Source organism: Polypterus senegalus, chromosome 13 (assembly GCF_016835505.1).
Source record: "Polypterus senegalus isolate Bchr_013 chromosome 13, ASM1683550v1, whole genome shotgun sequence".
In the NCBI taxonomy this organism is placed as follows: domain Eukaryota; kingdom Metazoa; phylum Chordata; class Cladistia; order Polypteriformes; family Polypteridae; genus Polypterus; species Polypterus senegalus.
In genome coordinates, this window is record NC_053166.1 from 121,634,877 (window position 1) to 121,653,591 (window position 18,715).

The 18,715-nt window shown below is 37.2% G+C and overlaps 2 protein-coding genes across 2 annotated transcripts in view; one reads left to right on the plus strand and one right to left on the minus strand.

Annotated features, from left to right (window-relative positions):
• The window catches only part of LOC120542468 (electrogenic sodium bicarbonate cotransporter 1-like), a 42,801-nt gene extending 39,469 nt beyond the window's left edge, over window positions 1-3,332 (plus strand). The window contains exon 22 of the mRNA XM_039774967.1: window positions 1,855-3,332. The gene's annotated coding sequence lies outside the window, so the exon portion shown is untranslated. The remainder of the gene's footprint in view (window positions 1-1,854) is intronic.
• Window positions 3,333-5,969: 2,637 nt separating this feature from the next.
• Window positions 5,970-18,715, minus strand: part of flt4 (fms related receptor tyrosine kinase 4) — a 181,058-nt gene continuing 168,312 nt past the window's right edge. The window contains exons 26-30 of the mRNA XM_039774928.1: window positions 16,618-16,723; window positions 15,851-15,984; window positions 15,543-15,663; window positions 12,284-12,369; window positions 5,970-6,268 (exon numbers count right to left, since the gene is read on the minus strand). Of these exons, the coding sequence (XP_039630862.1) occupies window positions 6,067-6,268; window positions 12,284-12,369; window positions 15,543-15,663; window positions 15,851-15,984; window positions 16,618-16,723 (649 nt within the window). The 3' untranslated portion in view covers window positions 5,970-6,066. The remainder of the gene's footprint in view (window positions 6,269-12,283; window positions 12,370-15,542; window positions 15,664-15,850; window positions 15,985-16,617; window positions 16,724-18,715) is intronic.

Genomic DNA, 18,715 nt, shown 5'->3' on the forward strand with positions numbered 1-18,715 from the left:
TAAATAAAAACCAAGACTACAGCTGTTTAAGACTAAAATAAGCAATAAGGGTTCAAAATCTTAACAAGCGAGACAACTAAAGTGAAGCAGATATGTTACTTTAGCAATAAGTAACTTTTATTAAGCAATTGGGTTGGAGCAAAAACCTGCAGCCACTGTGGCCCTCCAGGACCGTGATTGAGGACCCCTGGTCTAGTGAAAACCAAAGTCAAACGAGCATGGATGCTCCATGGTGCAATTACACCATTGCTTGAACAATGCTCTGTAGTGATATTTCTTTGGGCAGAGAGTCTGAAACCTGCTGAATTTCACCCAAGGATGTTGTCTTGTGTAGATCAGTAAGCTGTCATGGGTACCCACCTTGTGTAAACTTTACACTACCCCAAGTTATCATGCAGTCTGGCACATATCCAAACGTGCAGCAACAGCAGACAGCGTAATCCATTAGTCTTCTCTGATGAAGGCATTCGGCATGTCAATGTGGACTTGTGTACATGATGTAGATGGCTGACCAGACTGAGCTTCACTGGTTACACTTGCTCTTCCTGCTTTAAACCTTTCTACCCATTCATAAACTTTTGGTTGAGCTGTGCTGTTTTCACTTCCATACTGAGCCAACATCTTTTCGTGAATTTCAACTTGTTTCACTCCCTCTGCCCAAAGAAAATCTCACTCAGTGTGTTGTTCAACAATGGTGCAGTCCCGTAGTGGAGTGTCCATGTTCATTTGACCTTGACTTCAACTAGACAAATGGCAGAGCATTGCATTGTACATGTTCAAATTGCCCATAAGCCATTGAGAATGTGTTGTTTTGCATCAATTTCTATCTGTTGCAGTTACTGCAGAATTCTAAAATTTCCTTTACTTTTCGATTTGCACTCACAATATAGGCATTCATTGGGACAAACTTCTACTGTAGGCTGCAGTAGAGGTAATGAAAAAAATACTTTTGGTTACTGTATGTTGCATTCAGTTTCACAGAAAATGCATGAATTCATGTGAGGGATTGACAAACCGTTAAAGTTAAATTATGTCACTTTTGCCATTTTTAATGTTTATATTTGTATGCCATTGCTTTTACAATGCATGATCTTTCTTAAGTTAACTCAAGGCATGATGTATTTTTACCTGTATTCTTTTGCAGACAAAAGTTATGAAAACATTTTATGTACTATAGAAAATGAGGGCAGTGTCAGCATAACATGCTGTACATTGTATGTTTATTGTGTCCTTCTTCTTCTTTTTCTTCTTCTTTTGGCTGCTCCCATTAGGGGTTGCCACAGCTGGTAATCTTCTTCCATATCTTTCTGTTCTCTTCATCTTGTTCTGTTACACCCACCACCTGCATGTCCTCTCTCACCACATCCATAAACCTTCTCTTAGGCCTTCCTCTTTTCCTCTTCCCTGGCAGCTCTATCCTTAGCATCCTTCTCCCAAAATACCCAGCATCTCTCCTCTGCACATGTCCAAACCAACACAATCTCGCCTCTCTGACTTTGTTTCCTAACCGTCCAACTTGAGCGGACCCTCTAATGTACTCCTTTCTAATCTTGTCCATCCTCGTCACACCCAATGCAAATCTTAACATCTTTAACTCTGCCACCTCCAGTTCTGTCTCCTGCTTTCTGGTCAGTGTCACCGTCTCTAGCCCATATAACATACTGTAGCTGGTCTCACTACTGTCCTGTAGACCTTCCCTTTCACTCTCCTTCATCCTCATACAATACAACAACTCCTCTCGAGGCACCCTGCCATAAGCTTTCTCCAAGTCCTGTGCAACTGAAATCTGAGCAAAAATATCAATCTAATTGATCTTCACTTTTAACACTGCTTACATATGTGTTGCATTACCAGAAACTCAAGTAGGCATGACTGCAAGGAAGAAATCAGCAATTAAGGATAATTCATGAGCGGACCACGCCATAAAAGGTACACAGAGGACAATGGACTGGAATCAGCATGGAGCCTAAGTCATTGTGCTAAGGGGCAAAGCAAGAAGAGCGCATATTTTCGTTGTGATGTTGCTTCAATGGAGGTGCAATTTTGGAGAAAATCCACACTATATTATGTATATGTGCTTAATATTTAATTTTTTTTGTTATATTTAAAATTTCACACATGCAAGAGAGAGCACTTGTGCCATGAGAAAAAAAATCAATAGAGTACCCACACTGGATTTATTTAAAATACCGATAATGCAAAATCAAGTTACTGTATGACTTAAACTAAAAAAAAAATTTAACTTTTCTCCTTATTTCTGCTTTTAAACTTGGGAAATCATATTTTAGGTTTAGGGATCTGACTTAATTTGAAATCTTGGTCTTGTCAGGGTGTTGCATAGCATTTGGCTCCTATTTGACCATTTTGAGGTGGGGTAGATGTGACACACACAGCAAAGAGAAGATAATAAACATATAAAAATTAGATGGGCTGATGTCATGGAAGGCCTGTCACCAACTCCTGTTCAAAGGTCACTTGTCACTGTGTTTTCTTTTTGTGTAAAAACTGAAAAAAAAATGAACGCAACCTTATGATATGGCGGCTGAGCCATCACCTCAATAGCCATAATCCTCAATCAAGTATAGCATGATTGACAAGGAAACTGTGGAAAAAGTTACATTTAACTTTATTTTAAATTATCATAATTTGAAACAGCAATTTTAGATACTCAGAGATTTGACAATTACTCTTTCAAGGTAGCTTCAGAGGGCAGAGCCCTCCCAAGTGTTTCCCACAATGGCAGTAATTCATCTTTAGGCAATTCAACACATTTTCAAGAATTAACACAATGTTCCTTAATGTATTAAATTGGGCTTGCTTTCAGTAGCAATAGGATAAACCATTATCATCAATTGTGGAGCTTGGAAAGAAGTTATGCAAAACATATTGAAAGCAAAAAAGAGTATGCATTGCGTTCATTGCGATCAAAAGTGAAAATTCTGAATTTTATGCTCATGGCCCAGTGTTTCTTTTTAATATGCTGTACTTGCTTGGTTAAGAAGGCTTCTGTCATCCAAATTTCTTTTTCACTTAACAAGGAAAATAAAAAGATACAAATTTTGTGAAGACTGCTTATGGCTGATCTCATTCATCGTACTCTCTAAAGACGCTGAGGTCTGCACATTAGAGGTGCAAATTAAAACATCCATTTAAAAATGGAAGCAAAATGTCTTAATGTCTTTGGATTTTAGTGTATGTAGGCACAGTATGTTTACATGGACTGTTCCAGAACCACTGGATTGACTTAGAATGCACAGCGATCTCTGTTATACTGTATTTGTCATATTTAAAAAATGTTTTCTTTTTAACTTGTTACACATTGTTTATATTTTTGAAAGAGAATAAAGTTTTACTTTTCAAAAGTTTTTATGACAACGGTGTCAATTTATTTTAGCCTATGTTGCAATACCTCAAATATCAGAAAAGATTTTAAATCAATTTCATGTATGTTTTTAACCTTTCATGTTCCAAATGTTTCTGTCTGCCATTTGTAAATAGTCAGGACAAAGTGTATTGTCACATTTGTATAGTAGTTCGTGCTTATGAGTCCAGCATCCTAGCTTCACATCTTGCACCTTGGTCATGGTCTGCATTGAGTTTGCATTTTCTTTTTCTGTCCGCTTCTCCAGTGATGTAATCAGCAACTCTAAATTGACCACAATGTGGCTGGGTGTGTGTGTGCTCTGCAATGGACTGGTATCTTCTGCAGGGTGGTATAACAATAAGTACCCAGTGCTTCCAGAATAGCACTGGCCCTGAACTGCATTAAATGGAATTGTATGTGTAGGTAAATGAGGTAAGGATTTTGCATACAACGTATTAGCATGTGATCAAGTTTTATATAGGTCTGCATCTAACGACTGCTTTCTTACAATTTTTACACGACAATCCTTTATTATTATTACTGATTGTAATCACTTGCTAAACATACACTCAGTGCCCACTTTGTTAGGTATGCCTTGCTTGTAATTGGCAGGGGCCTCTATTGCCTGCAGAACAGCGTGAATTCTTTGATGCAAGGACTCAACAAGGTGAAGAAAACACTCCTTAGGGTCTGGCATCATGTCGTAACTATGTTATAAACCAGGGGTCCTCAATCACGGTCCTGGAGGGCCGCAGTGGCTGCAGGTTTTTGTTCCAACCCAATTGCTTAATAAGAAGCACTTATTGCTCAAGTAACAGTTCTGCTTCACTTTAGTTGTCTCGCTCATTAAGATTTTGAACCCTTATTGCTTATTTTAGTCTTAAACAGCTGTGTTCTTGGTTTTTAATTGCTCCTAATTAGCAATAGCATACAAATGACAAAAGGGACCAGCATTTCTCCATTTAGCTTGTTACTATTTACACCTGTGTGTATTTATCATGCACTACTGTATTGGGTTTAATTAAATACTTGGAAGGAAAGTGAAGAGAAAAAAGTGAAGGACTGAGAATTACTCATCCATTTTAGCCTTCAAATCATTTGAATGATATCCTTAGAAAGTGAAGGAAATCTAGGATATGAGAATTACCTGACATACCGTAGCAGAGTTAAAGCACTAACAAGCCATGAAATTTAATTATTGGCAAGAATTGCTTTCTAATTAAGCAACCGGGTTTGAACAAAAACCTGCAGCCACTGCAGCCCTCCTGGACTGTGATTGAAGACCCTGTTATAAACCTTCTACTTCATTTCCTCTCAAAGGTGGATATTGGATTAAGATTTATTGATTGGTGCAGTAAACTAAAGTCATTGGTTGTCTGGTTTATTACGCCAGAATGAGATGATGCATGCTTTATAACTTGGCATATACTGTGGCACAAAATGGATGTACATGGTCTGCAGCAATGCATTCAAAAGACATAAAGTTGGCATTTACAGGACTAATGAGTACTATGCCAATTAGTTATTACTATCACTAGCCTGTATCAATGGATTAGATCCATAGATTCAAGCTATTTACTCCAATCTCTGACCCAACAGAAGCCATCACTCAAATCTTCAGTGGTTCAGTTTTAGAGCTGCCCTTTTGTACACCACTGTAAAGGAAACTGTTATTTGTACATCTATGGCCTGACTGTCCTTTTTCATTTCCCTTGTCTCAAAAGCAAAATGTTTTTGCCTATAGAATTTGCTGGATGTTTTACTTTATTGCTCCTTTTTTTCTAGAGACTGTAGTGCATGAAAAACCTATGAGAGCAGCTGTTTTGCAGATACTGGAACACCCACATCTGGCACCAACAATAATATTCATATATTTTTCAGATAACCTTGGATCTCAAATCATTACTTTGACTCTAGTTTTTAGAGTAATACCAGAGGGAATAACATAATGTTATGAAATATCTCTTGTGATAACTTACTTGTTATATATTGACATAGTTTACGCTTGCTTTTCAATCTGTATGCATGGTTATATTGTGCTCAAAATCAAATGTTATTGTGCTGCATGTTTGCTCTAGTCAGGTACACTGATGTTACTTGGCACTATTTGTTCACAGCCTTGCAAATGTGAATTGCAAATACAGAGAAACTCAGAATTGAATCAAGACATGGTGATGTAGAGAAGAATGTGTGGTGACTGCTAAGTATAATTGATACAGGAAGATATGAATTGTCAAATACTTAAAATGTGACATTTCTGGGAGCAACCAAAAAGTCGTGAGCAATGAAGAATTCCACTGTTCAGTGATTTAGAATTGCCAAATTCTATGAATAACCCATTTAACTTTACGCCTCCGAAACCTTTAAAGGAATTCTAACAAAATAATTCAATAAACAGTTTGAGGTTTATTAATGAAATAAATAATCACACTGCATAAGAAACAGATATAATGTTTTATTTACTTTTAAAACTTTTATACAAAATTATAATATAAAAAAGCTTTGCTCTTGGTTAGTTGAACATAATGACCAGCTAAAATAATATTTCTGAGATAAGTTTGCCACCCAGTGGTTGGAAAGTATATTGTCTTTAAGGACCATTCAGTTCAGTGCAGTAGACTGGAAAAGAAAAAATCAGTAAGCTGAGAGCTTGAAATGGGAGCTCTTCACTCTTTGATCTTAATCATGCATGTCCAGTGCCTTTAAAAACTCGATGCAGAAAGACAGGCAGTGTCAGAATCTCCTGCACCTGGAACAGTGAAGAAATCTCCCAGGCCATCTTCACAAAGCTGTCCATACTCATTATTGTAGAAGGTCTGTCCGGACAGCTGACATAGGTAGGGTGGCTGGCAGAGACCTATCTGCTCTGTAAAGAGGGCTGTAGCATCTGTACGTCTGCTGGAACTATAAAGGAAAAGAAAAGGTTATGTAAGTTTTACTTTGTTATACAGTGGAATCAGAAAGGATTCAGACCCTTCACTTTCCACATACTTTGTTTTGTAGATTTTTAATGGATACATTTTCAATTTTTGCTCATCAATCTACACTCAAAATCCATAATGACAAAGTGCAAACTTGCTTTCAGATATGTATTCAAATTTAGTAAAAATCTAAATCTGAAATCTGTCATTTATATAGATATTCAGACCCTTAATTCAGAAACTTTGCAGAAACCTCTTTGCATCAATTACATTTCAGGTCTTCTTGGTCTCTACAAATTTTGCACACCTGGATTTGGGCAATTTATCCCATTCTTCCTGGCAGATCATTTAACAGCACCATTAGACTGGATCCAGGGATGCTCGATGGGATTTAAGTCTGGACTTTGGCTGGGCCACTCAAGGACAGTCAGAAAGTCCTGAAGCCACTCCAGTGTTGTCCTGGGTTGTATGCTTCATATCAACCATTGTTACCAGTACAAGACTGCATGTATTAGAGGAGGTATTTTCAAAGACCTCTCTGTTTTCCACTGCATTAATTTGTCCCACAATTCTGACCAGTCTTCCAGTCTCCCAGTCCCAACCATAGAATCCCCAAACATGATGTTGCCACCACCTTGCTTCACCCTAAGGATGGTAGTAGGTAGGTGATGAGTAGTGCCTGGTCTTCACAACCCATAGTGCTTGGAGTTCTGCCCAAAGAAATTATATTATGTCTCATCAGACCAGAGAATATTTTTCCTTATGGTCTTAGAGTCATTTAAAATGCTGTTTTTTTCAAGCTCTAACTGGGCAATCATACTGTATATGTTTTACTCAAGAGTTGCTCCCATCTGACTATTGGAGTGCTGCTGAGATAGTCATCATTCCAACAGATTCTCCCATCTCTGCAGAGAACTTCTAAAGCTCTGTTAGAGTGACCATTAGGTTCTTGGTCACTTCCCTGACCAAGGCTCTTCTTGCCTAGTTCCTCAGTTTGGTTGGACGGTGAATTCCACAAAGAGTCCAGGTGATCCTGAATTTCTTCCATTTCATAATTATTGAGGCCATTGTGCTCCTGAAAGCACTGAAGCCTTTTGAAATGGTTTTAGACCCTTGCCCTTATCGTGCCTCACCACAGTTTTTTCGCAGAGGTCTTTAAAGCGTTCTTTGGATTTCATGAATTGTTTTTTTTTTTGTCCTGACATGCACTGTAAATTGTTGGACATTCTATACACATGTGTGTGCCTCTCTAAATAATGTCCAATCAAGTCAATTTGCCACAAGTGGACTCCAGTCACGTTCTAGACACATCTTAAGGATAATTTAGGCAAACAGGATACACCTGATCTGTGTTGCTAGCGGTACTCTTGTTTTATTGATACAGTGACATTCAGTCAAAGAGTTTAAACCATTGAAACTTCAAGTGCCAGGATGCACCATAACTCAATCGAATAGTGGGACGGGATGAGGTCCCTTGTGAAAATCCCCTAAAAATGATGGTATGCTAAGAATGGGCACAGTTGCTTTATGTAAAGGCACCTGTAATCTAAAAATTGTAAGAGGTGCTGGTACTGGGTACCGGGGAGTACTGTCCCATGTCAAGCATTTTACCTGACCATAGTTTGAATTGCCATAGGAAAGGGTCTCAATAATTCAATACTTATATAAAGGAGAAATTTTGGTTTTAGATTTTTGATAATTTGCAATACTTTCTGAAAACAGGTTTTCACTTTGTCATTATGGGTTATTGAGTGTAGGTTGATGGGCAAAAATGGAAAATTTATCCATTAAAAATGAAATCTACAACAGAATAAAGTGTGCAGAAAGGATGTGGATACAAATCCACAGTACTTCTTATTTATATATAATTAATAAAATAATTCAATCTATTATCTGAACATTTTTTATTCTTCATCCTTTCAAAGTACCTAAATTCCCATAAATAAGTTATCGTGTTATAGTTGGTTAACAAAAAATATTGTCTATTTATTCTATGAAGACTTCATTTTTAAACAAAGCTATACTAATAAAAGAGGATCCTCAAGTGGTAGTCATGGATGCTGAAAACTAAGGAAAGGAGGCTATAATGAACTAAGCTCTAGAGTTAAACTCTAGAGTTCACAATTCAAACTGCAGACAGTCCAAGACTGGGTCATTTATGCTCACTGTGGATTCACTGCATTTTTCACTGATTCCTGATGCTTGAAACTTATTTTAAACAGACTTTCATTTCCAGTATTTTTCCTCAGCCCACATTTCACTATGATTATTTAATGTTTCAACGTCTCTTGACTCTCTGTTGATTTTTTAGAAATGTATGCAGCTCTCAGATGTTATTGCTTATTTATACTACTAAAATATAATACTAAAGAGGTGTAGTAGGAAACAATAAATGCTAAATAATTCAGAAGCAAATATTCTTACATTACTTATGTGCTTAGTCTTGAATATGTGCACTGTAGTTTGTTATGTGATGAATATTATAAAAGAAAACTGAACTGAATTCACACTAAGTGGCCACATAAGATACAGAATACCTAATGGTGAGATGATTCTTCAACTGACCTCAGAGCATCCTGAGTTCTTCAAATCACGGATAAAAATGGCTAAAGTGAGGCATATGTAAGCTGCTGGCCCAGGTTGTGTCCATTACAGTTTAACTTGGAGCAGATCTCCTCTCTCAGTATCTCATTCTATCTCCTCCAACAGATGTCTTATTAAACTGAGATCTGATAACTGGTGAGACAGCTGCATTAAACTAATTCTCTATCACATTCCTGGAACCATTCCAGAACTTTTGAAACTTGTGGCATGAAATATTATTCTGCTGATAAAGTTTATTTGTAAATGAATACAAGGCTTTTCAGGAGAGGAAAACTTCATCAACATTTAAACACTGATTTTAATGGATTTATTTGTTTGTGGCATTTTCTAGTATTTTTGATGCAACAACAGTACCACCAAGCAATGGACATTTTTGAGATTTTATCTATAACCTGATCCTTCCACAATCATAACTAAGCAGTATCTTGGAAATACAAATCCATGCATTGTTTTTGATATGGTTCCCAGTGTTTGTGTTTTATGTCCTAAGAGATCTGCACATTTTTGGCTTTCTTAGCCACAAGTAGAACTTGGGCTTTTGACTTTCACACCAATTTTTGTAAGGTACAATGTATTCATTCGGATATACCTCTTTGGGAATCACCATTGCAATCAACTTTTAGGCCTGTTCACCAACAGTTTATATATCTAACCATGGGACTGACATTGGGTGGATATTAAATGAGTTGTGGTCCATTCTATGACACGTTTGTGTGTGAAAATACTAGCATGGTTGCTCTACTTGATACACACATGCATCTGTACCTGACACATATTAACATGTGATAAACAAAGGTGCAAAAGTGTTTGTTCCTGCCAATTCTCCATTTAAATAACATATACACAGGCCATTGGTACCTGTCTGTATAGTTCTGTCTGCATTGTCTGGTCAGTAATATAAAGTAATGGATACCCACTGTCCGAAGAACAAGTGTAGCAGCTTGTGATTTGTCTGTATGTTTAAATAACTGTTTTGGGTTCAGAAACACAGTATGGGCTGCAATTATCTATCTATCTATCTATCTATCTATCTATCTATCTATCTATCTATCTATCTATCTATCTATCTATCTATCTATCTATCTATCTATCTATCTATCTATCTATCTATCTATCTATCTATTTCAGCCATAGTGACCATTGGGTTCTTGGTCACCTCTCTTACTTTAACCCTTCTCACCTTAGTGGTGGCCAGTAGTAGAAACAGTTGTGGTTGTTGAAAATTTCTTCCATTTAATACTTATGAAAGCAGCTGTGCTCTTGGGAACCTTCATTGTTACAGGGATGTTTTGTAGACTTCCTCAGATCTGTGCCTTGACACAGTTCTGTCTCTAAACTGTTCATGCAGTTCCTTCAGCCTTATGGCTTATTTTTTCTCTGATATACATTGTCATCTGTGGGAGCATATCTAGACAGGTATGTGCCCTTCCTATTCACATCCAGTCAACTGAATTAAACACAGGTGGGCTCCAAATAAGGATAAGATACATCTCAATGATGATCAATAGAATGAGAAGCACCTGAGCCAAATTTCAAGTGTCTGAAAGGGTCTGAATACTGGAGTTAATGTGAAATTTCAGTTTTATATTTGTAATAAGTTTGTTAAAATTGAGTCAACAAGTGATTTGACTTTGAATATGTACAGTATGTGTCTATGGAACATAATACAGGCTGAGCAGAGCTGATCAATCCATTGAGCGACATAGGTGATTGTCTAGGGTGCCATCATATGAAGGGCATCATTTATGAAAGTCAAGGGGTGTGCACTGCTTAAAGTCTGAGGTATAAACACAAATGGTCGCTGCTTGTGTTACTGAAGGGGCGCACACTCTGAACACCAAGGGGGACCCGTTAACTCCCTTCCACCAGTTCATCTGTTCCAAGTCTAATAATACCGACTACCCTCTATGGACAATGAGGGACAACGTTCATCCATGCCACCTGGAATTCTAAATAAGCTTCAACTAGCACTGAGATTGAGGCTACCTGGAGTCATGTTCTGACACCATCATCAGATTAAAGTAATGTCCTACCAAAATTAATTTGAATTTTTCCTCTCAGAGATCAAAGTCTCAGATTTCTAAGTACAATGTGCATGTACAATGCTGAAAAAGTTAATATATTTTTTTATTTTGTAATGATTTGAGGGATGAGTATAGGGGCACATCAAAACTCTATGAATATGAGTAACCATTTGAAAGGGCATTTAAGGGAAATTTCACAATCAAAAGCCTGTACTTCCTAAATCTCCTTTAGTATGTAAGAACAACATATCTGAAAGTAAAATTGTTTTTTTTTTTGTAATTATTTAAAAATTATTTTTAAAGACAAAAGAGAAAATGATGATAACCATATAAGAAAGGTTCAGGTATCAAAATAAGAATAAAATTCCCATCCTCACCAGCACTTATCCACACCCCCTTAGGAGCTGACTGAAAAAAAATGTAACCAGATGCCCTACACATCCCATTTAAAATGAAATAAGTGATTATTAATAAGTGCAACTCCTTTTTCTAACGATGTACTGTATATATAGTGGATGGAAAAGAGAAATGAAATTAATACAAATTGGTCAAAGTTCTAAAAATATAGTAAGTTACAAAATAAGTTCAATAATTGGTCTTGCTTTTTCAACAGAAAGGTCAGAAAGATCAACAGCAGAAGAACTCACTAAGACCAGTTTTTTATTGGATGGTGTAAAGGACTATAAAAAATAAATCTAGAAGTAAAACAAAGCTGTGGAGAATAAGGAATAAAGACTTCCCAAATGAGTCAAAGAGAGAAAGAAACAGATGACCAAAAAGATGAGCTTAGGAAGGCAGGACCAAAACATATGGAAAAAAGAAAGTAGGCACTTCAGGAGAGAATAAATTATAAAAGGGCTAAACTCATTAATCATCGTTTTAAATAATCATTTGTATAAATCCTGTGGACAATTTTACATTGAAAAAAAAAGCTGGTTGTTTGAATTTTTGGAACAGTTTTTGATTTATTTAAAGACTGAATTCCAGTTTAAGGCAGAAGAGGAGTGCAGATCTCCCACTTAACAGAAAGAGTGACAGGCTTTTTACCAGCACCTTGAAGATGCATGCAGAAAATTAAGACAGGTTTTAATTGAAAACTGGTTGTTGAAACAAAATTGAAAAAAGAAAAACATGAGATAGGCAGTGATCGAGCTGTATCTGAAAGAAAAAAGTGCAGGAAGGTAGAGAAAATTTAGAGGAAGGATAGTGGATTGAAAGAAAAAGAGACTGACGATTGTATGAATACCTAAAGCAGACCGTTGTGGATATGGGAATGGGCGCCCACTAATTTTAAGAGCTTTACTATCAAAGATAGGGATTTTTGAACACCATTCCTTTGAATTAAAATGAATGATTATCCCTCAAAGTACCTGTGTGCCATGAATCCTCTGTGTTTGTGCTCTATTCGTTCAAATTCTTCAGATGCCAAGACCATCCCACTATCTGTTTGGTTATCCTGAAAAATGAAGCCAATAAAGAAAATCAATTTCGTTCATTGCATTGCCACACTTGATTATACATGACTGGCTCTTTTATTTGTTATGCAATAATGTGTATGTGTCCAAAAAATGAACAAGCCCTAGAATCAATGCGGTTGGTGCATTCATCTACATTCTGTAATTGAGCTAGTTAACATGGGCCTCCATAAGGATTCATCATAACATAATAGATAGATAGATAGATAGATAGATAGATAGATAGATAGATAGATAGATAGATAGATAGATAGATAGATAGATAGATAGATAGATAGATAGATAGATACTTTATTAATCCCAAGGGGAAATTCACATAATCCAGCAGCAGTATACTGATACAAAGAAACAATATTAAATTAAATAGTAATAAAAATGAAAAAAAATTTAAATAAAATTAATGTTAGCATTTACTCCCCAGGGTGGAATTGAAGAGTTGCATAGTGTGGGGGAGGAACGATCTCCTCAGTCTGTCAGTGAAGCTACTCCTCTGCCTGGAGATGACACTGTTAAGTGGATGCAGTGGATTATTCATGATTGACAGGAGTTTGCTTAGTGCCCATCACTCTGCCACAGATGTTAAACTGTCCAACTTTAATCCTACAATGGAGCCTGCCTTCTTAACAAGTTTGTCCAGGCGTGAGGCGTCTTTCATCTTTATGCTGCCACCCCCAGATGTTGAAGGATGTCAACCTTCTCAGAAAGTATAGTCTGCTCTGACCTTTCTTACATAGAGCATCAGTATTGGCAGTCCAGTCCAATTTGTCATCCAGCTGCACTCCCAGATATTTAAAGGTCTGCACCCTCTGCACACAGTCACCTCTGATGATCACAGGGTCCATGAGGGGCCTAGGCCTCCTAAAATCCAACACCAGCTCCTTGGTCTTGCTGGTGTTAAGGTGTAAGTGGTTTGAGTCGCACCATTTAACAAAGTCTTTGATTAACTTTCTGTACTCCTCCTCCTGCCAACTTCTGATGCAGCCCACAATAGCAGTGTCATCAGCGAACTTTTGCACGTGGCAGGACTCCAAGTCATATTGGAAGTCTGATGTATATAGATTGAACAGGACCAGAGAAAGTACAGTTCCCTGCGGCGCCCCTGTATTGCTGCACACAATGTCAGACCTGCAGTTCCCAAGACGCACATATTGAGGTCTGTCTGTAAGATAGTCCACGATCCATGCCACCAGGTGTGAGTCTACTCCCATCTCAGTCAGCTTGTCTCTAAGGAGCAGAGGTTGGATGGTGTTGAAGGCGCTAGAGAAGTTCAAAAACATAATTCTTACAGCACCACTGCCTCTGTCCAGGTGGGAGAGGGATCATAATTCTTATTTTCTGCAAAATTTAATCTGTGAGCTTGATAAAAGACAGAATAAAAGCTCCCAATTAACATAAATGTAGACACTGACAGGTCAGGTCCTCCCACCCTTTACTCTATATTGGCAGGTCTTCAAGAATTGTGGAACATCTTGTGAATATCTTGAGTATTTTGAACTTGGATGACTGACATGTATATCTAGGGTGACATACAAGATCAAGATACATAATAACTGTTTATGTATATACTGTATATGGGTACAGCTGTTTCTGTACCCTCTTCACTGCCTTCACTGTACACACACTATGTTGGTGACATTTGAAATTTTATGAAAAAGAGAAACCCTCTTGGGGCATAACAGTTTGAAAGTTGATCTCTTATGTACCACATGTACAGTAGATATGGTGTTAATGGTGTCATGTCTCTAAGAATTTCATGAAGAATGCCACCATTTAGGTAAAGACCAACAAAAAAGGGCTACAGTGAAAACCCAACCCAACTGGTTGACAAAAATAAAGGCTGACATTTCTATACTGTATACTCACAATACACTTTGTTATATCATGCGAGCAATGAGCACAAGGCAGTAATTAGTCTCTTATTTTAGTCTTTAGTTCTTTTAAATGGGTGAAAGAAAATAATAATTAAAAACATATATCAGCTTTGATATTTTTCAGTTTGTTATGTGGAAAATTAGATACAAAATAATTGTAGGTAGGGCTTTTATTTTTTCCTTGTATATTCTTGTGCTCTAATTTTTGTTAGCTTTCTGTTACATGGCAGTAATCGCTGGTTTTACACCTTCTGGTTTGATATTTGCAACACAATGAGTTAGTGTTAGGGTGTCGCAGTAGTAGTGCTGCTGCATCACAACAAGGAAACTGGGGTTTAAGTCCCAGGTACTATCTGGGTGGAGTTTCTTCCTGTGTCCATATGAGTTTCCAGTCCAAAGTCAGGCAGGTTAGGGGGACTGATGATGCTCAGTTGGCTGTGTATGTGTTTTACTCTGCTTTAGGCTGGTTTCCTGTCAAGGGATTGTTCCTCCCTTGTGCTTGAAGCTTGCTGAAATAGGTTCCAGCTTTCCCACATCTCTGCACTGAATAAGCAGGTTTTGAAAATAGCTGGATACGTCAGTGTCAAGTTTACCTTTGTTGCTTTTTCAGTATTACATGCCATGTGGTGGAATCAGGCTAAAATGAGTTTAATTTCCACTACCCTTTAATCCATAGAGTATCAGGAACATCCGTAGAAATTTCATCGCTCTCTGTGGTCCAGTTTCATATGGTGAAAGACATCAAATAGGGTCTCAGTGGCACCATGGTCACAGATGTAGAAAATAAGACTGTAGTTGAATTTTTTTCTTTGTGTGTAGTTTTGAAAATTTTCCCAAAGTTGTTTAAATGCTTTCTGGTGGTTTGTGAACTATACATTTTTATGTGTAATATATAGTAACAAGTGTATTGGAATTATTCGAGTTTGAGCTTAATTGGACTTTGAAATTTCAGTTATATAGGAAAAATGTAAATGGGAAAGGAGCATAAAACATAGATGACATATAAGTTATGATCAGTGTGAACACAACAGAGAAGAAATTAAAACCAAAGGATAATAAAGTAGAAAAAATAAATTAGTATGTTCCCCATATCATCCCTAAAATCGTATAGCTCTAACCTAGCAGTTCTTATCATGGTAGCTCTGGTTGTGTTTATCTCAGAAGCTGATCAAAACGCTGTTAGTTTTAATGTTTGGTTTCAGATTTATCTGCCTATCATAGTCATTTAAAAGAAAGACCAAAACATTAAAAATAGGAAAGAAGTGGCAAAGCTGTTTACTCACAAAATGTGTCTTATGGGACGTCTGCTCAAGAGGATACTCTTCAAATGTTTTGACTCGCCCATGGCCATGTACTGGGAAGGTTGCATTCAAGCAGCCAGAGAAAGACAAGCAGTTGTAGTATCTGAGGAGAAAACAAGCCTTTTGGTTACCCTGCTCCCAACTATTAAAGACAAAGAGGAGATAAATGTTTTCCATTGATGTTATTACATATGTTTCATGAATGCGTGACCTGACTTTTTGATTTTTTGTTGATTTAAGATTATAAAAGGTTAGTTGTTTTCATAGATGTCTTCTGAAATAGGCCTTACCTGCCAGCCATGGCCTCACATGCCAAATGCAACTCACACTCCTCCTCCTGGGATGGTGGCCGTGAAGATGCCTGAGAGAATCCATCATCTTCTGAGCTCTGGGATAGATTCAGAGGAATGTAGTCTTTTCCTTCCTAGTAAATATGAGGAATCAATAAATATACACATTCTAAATCCATCCATTTACTTTTTAACCGTATTTATTCAGTCTAGATGTTTGAGAAGCCAGGTCTTATCCCAGGAAAATATGGACAAGGAAGGAGTCAGTGCTGAACAGAACCTAAGTCTATTCCAAGACCAAATTCCTTATCCTGGACCAAGTAAGAGTCATACATTTTTGAGTAGTGAGACAGCACTATATAAATGTAAAGAATTGTTATTATTATTATAGTCATTGGATTTAAAACAATAAGATTGCGCAACTTCAGATTCCCATCACTCTCAGTCAGTGAACCTGAACAAGTCATATGCTGACCAACTGAGTAATGAATGTTTACCACGAAAGGCAATAAGTTAACATTGCTGTCAGACATAAGGAAGTTTAAAAAACACTCATACAGCCATTATTCATCTAAAGTTACAGGTTTAGGCTAAATGGTTCTCACATTTTATTAAACTATATGTTTTTACAGCTCTGCTTTTAGCTAAAAATAGCATAAGACTTAAAACATCTGGAGTTTCTAGGATTGTGCTAGACTGAAAGGCTTCCTGTCCACCATAACACTTTGCACCTAGAGATTTCAAAATAAATTTCTCAATAATCTCACCTTCAAAACATTTTCTTGCAACAAATCTCCCAAAATCTCCACCAATGCAGGGAATGTAGGTCTCTTCCTTGGCTCACCTTGCCAGCAGGCCAGCATGATCTGATATCTACAGAGTTTAAAGTGGAGAGAACAAATTGACGATGAGCCAAAATGACTCCACTACAGCCCCGCAGCAACAAATGTAGATTTTTTTCATCCATCGACTGTGGACTATGCCTGAAAAACTTTTATATTAAATTGGTTCTGTGATGAAGTGAGAATTGCATTTTTTTAATAGAATGGGCATTTCCATTTCTGCTGTGGCTTTCTTAAGAGAAGAAATGTGAACCATAAATTAAAAACAAAAATAATCTGGTGCAGTAGGCCACACAAGTTTTTCCATACTCTGATGGTTCTCAATCAATGCTTGTCTGTGTTGTGGTCTAGATTTCTGAAGAAAATAACACAACATTAGGGAGCACTTGACAGACGGAAACAAGGTGCCTTAAATGTGATAGACTGGTGATGGATGTGGGATCAATGTGTGGATGCGACTTTCATCGGCGATTCAGTGATTTAGTGAGTTTCTGATACTTCACACTAATATATTAAACAAGTGAATACTTATAAAAATAGAGACATTTCAGATTTTGATTTATAATAATGTTTCAAAACTTTCTGAAAATGCTTTCACTTTGTCATTGTGGGTTATTGAGTATAGATTGGTGGGCACTATTGGCAAAATTATCCATTTAAAATTAAATCTACAAGACAATAAAGTGAAGGGGTCTGAATACTTTGTGGATCCAGTGTATATGAAGTAGTTGCTCATGTATATTAAAACATCAAATGCAGATTTGCTTTAACGCGCACACGTACCGGTCCTGGGGCATAACAGCGTTTTGACGACGTCACAGCCATGTGTGCATGCCCATCTGTCATGCATCTCGACATACTACCCATCAAATGAAACTTCAAAGTCTCGTCTTTCTGATGATATAAACCATTTTGACACACAACAACCACAGCACTGACACTAAAGCCTTTTTTACAGAGAAGTACATACTTTTAAGAGTTGACTTTCCCTACCTTTGAAGACCCCCTGCAAGTCAAACATCAATATTTCCGAGCAGTATTGATCTCATTCTGTCCGTAAGGCTCCAGCGAATATAATCCAGTAAAACGATTAGGTCCAAAACACACGATATATCCTCAAAGGGACAAAAACTCCAGAAAACGTTTCATAACTTGAGACTAGCTACTTCATTTTTTTCATTTCTATTGATCATATCAGACGTAATTTGTTTCTGTCGGCGATAACCATGCTACAGCATGTTACACGGAAGTGTTAGCTTCTGATTGACACCTAAGTTGGCCAATTAAGACGGGTCTGGGGTTGACTGGCACCTCGTATAGCCAACAAGTGTCACAGACAGCTGAACGATGACGTACAACTCCAAACCCTGGTAGAATCTACCAGTTTGATTGGACACTGTGAGTGACACTCAAAACTTACAGCCAATGAGCAGCCGAGCACGTAGATATGTAACTTGCCATACTAACTTGTAAACAAAACGATCTGAGCTGCGCGAAGGTGGCATTTGTGCCAGTCTGCAGACTTGGTGCGTGGTTGTTTAATGTGATTTCACCAAGTTTTTTCGCATTTTAAATATGGATAAAAGTACAGATAAACGTGAATACACTCTCGATTAAAAGTATTAGAGGCATGTACGTGGCGTGAAAGTAATCAATCGGCCCAGGAGACATCTAATGGCAGAGAGCGACATGTGACACGCCCTTGTGCATTCTGCCCTTGTGCACATGGAAAAACGCTGAGCTGTGTTGTAACAGTTTATAAAAGAAATGTATATAGTTTGTGTGCATTTTATAAAAAAAAAAAGTAAAAAATAAAATATATATATATATATATTTTTGGCCCATAAGACTTGTATTGACTATTTTTACATAGAAATGTGTATTTTTTATTGTTTTTATTATTTTTATAACTAATAGAGTGACACTGTGTGTAAATATAGATTCCTTTAGGTGTAAGCTTTTAGTAGAGATCCTCCTTGATATATGTGGGTTGAAGCATTCAAAAGTTATTACACTTTTTCCA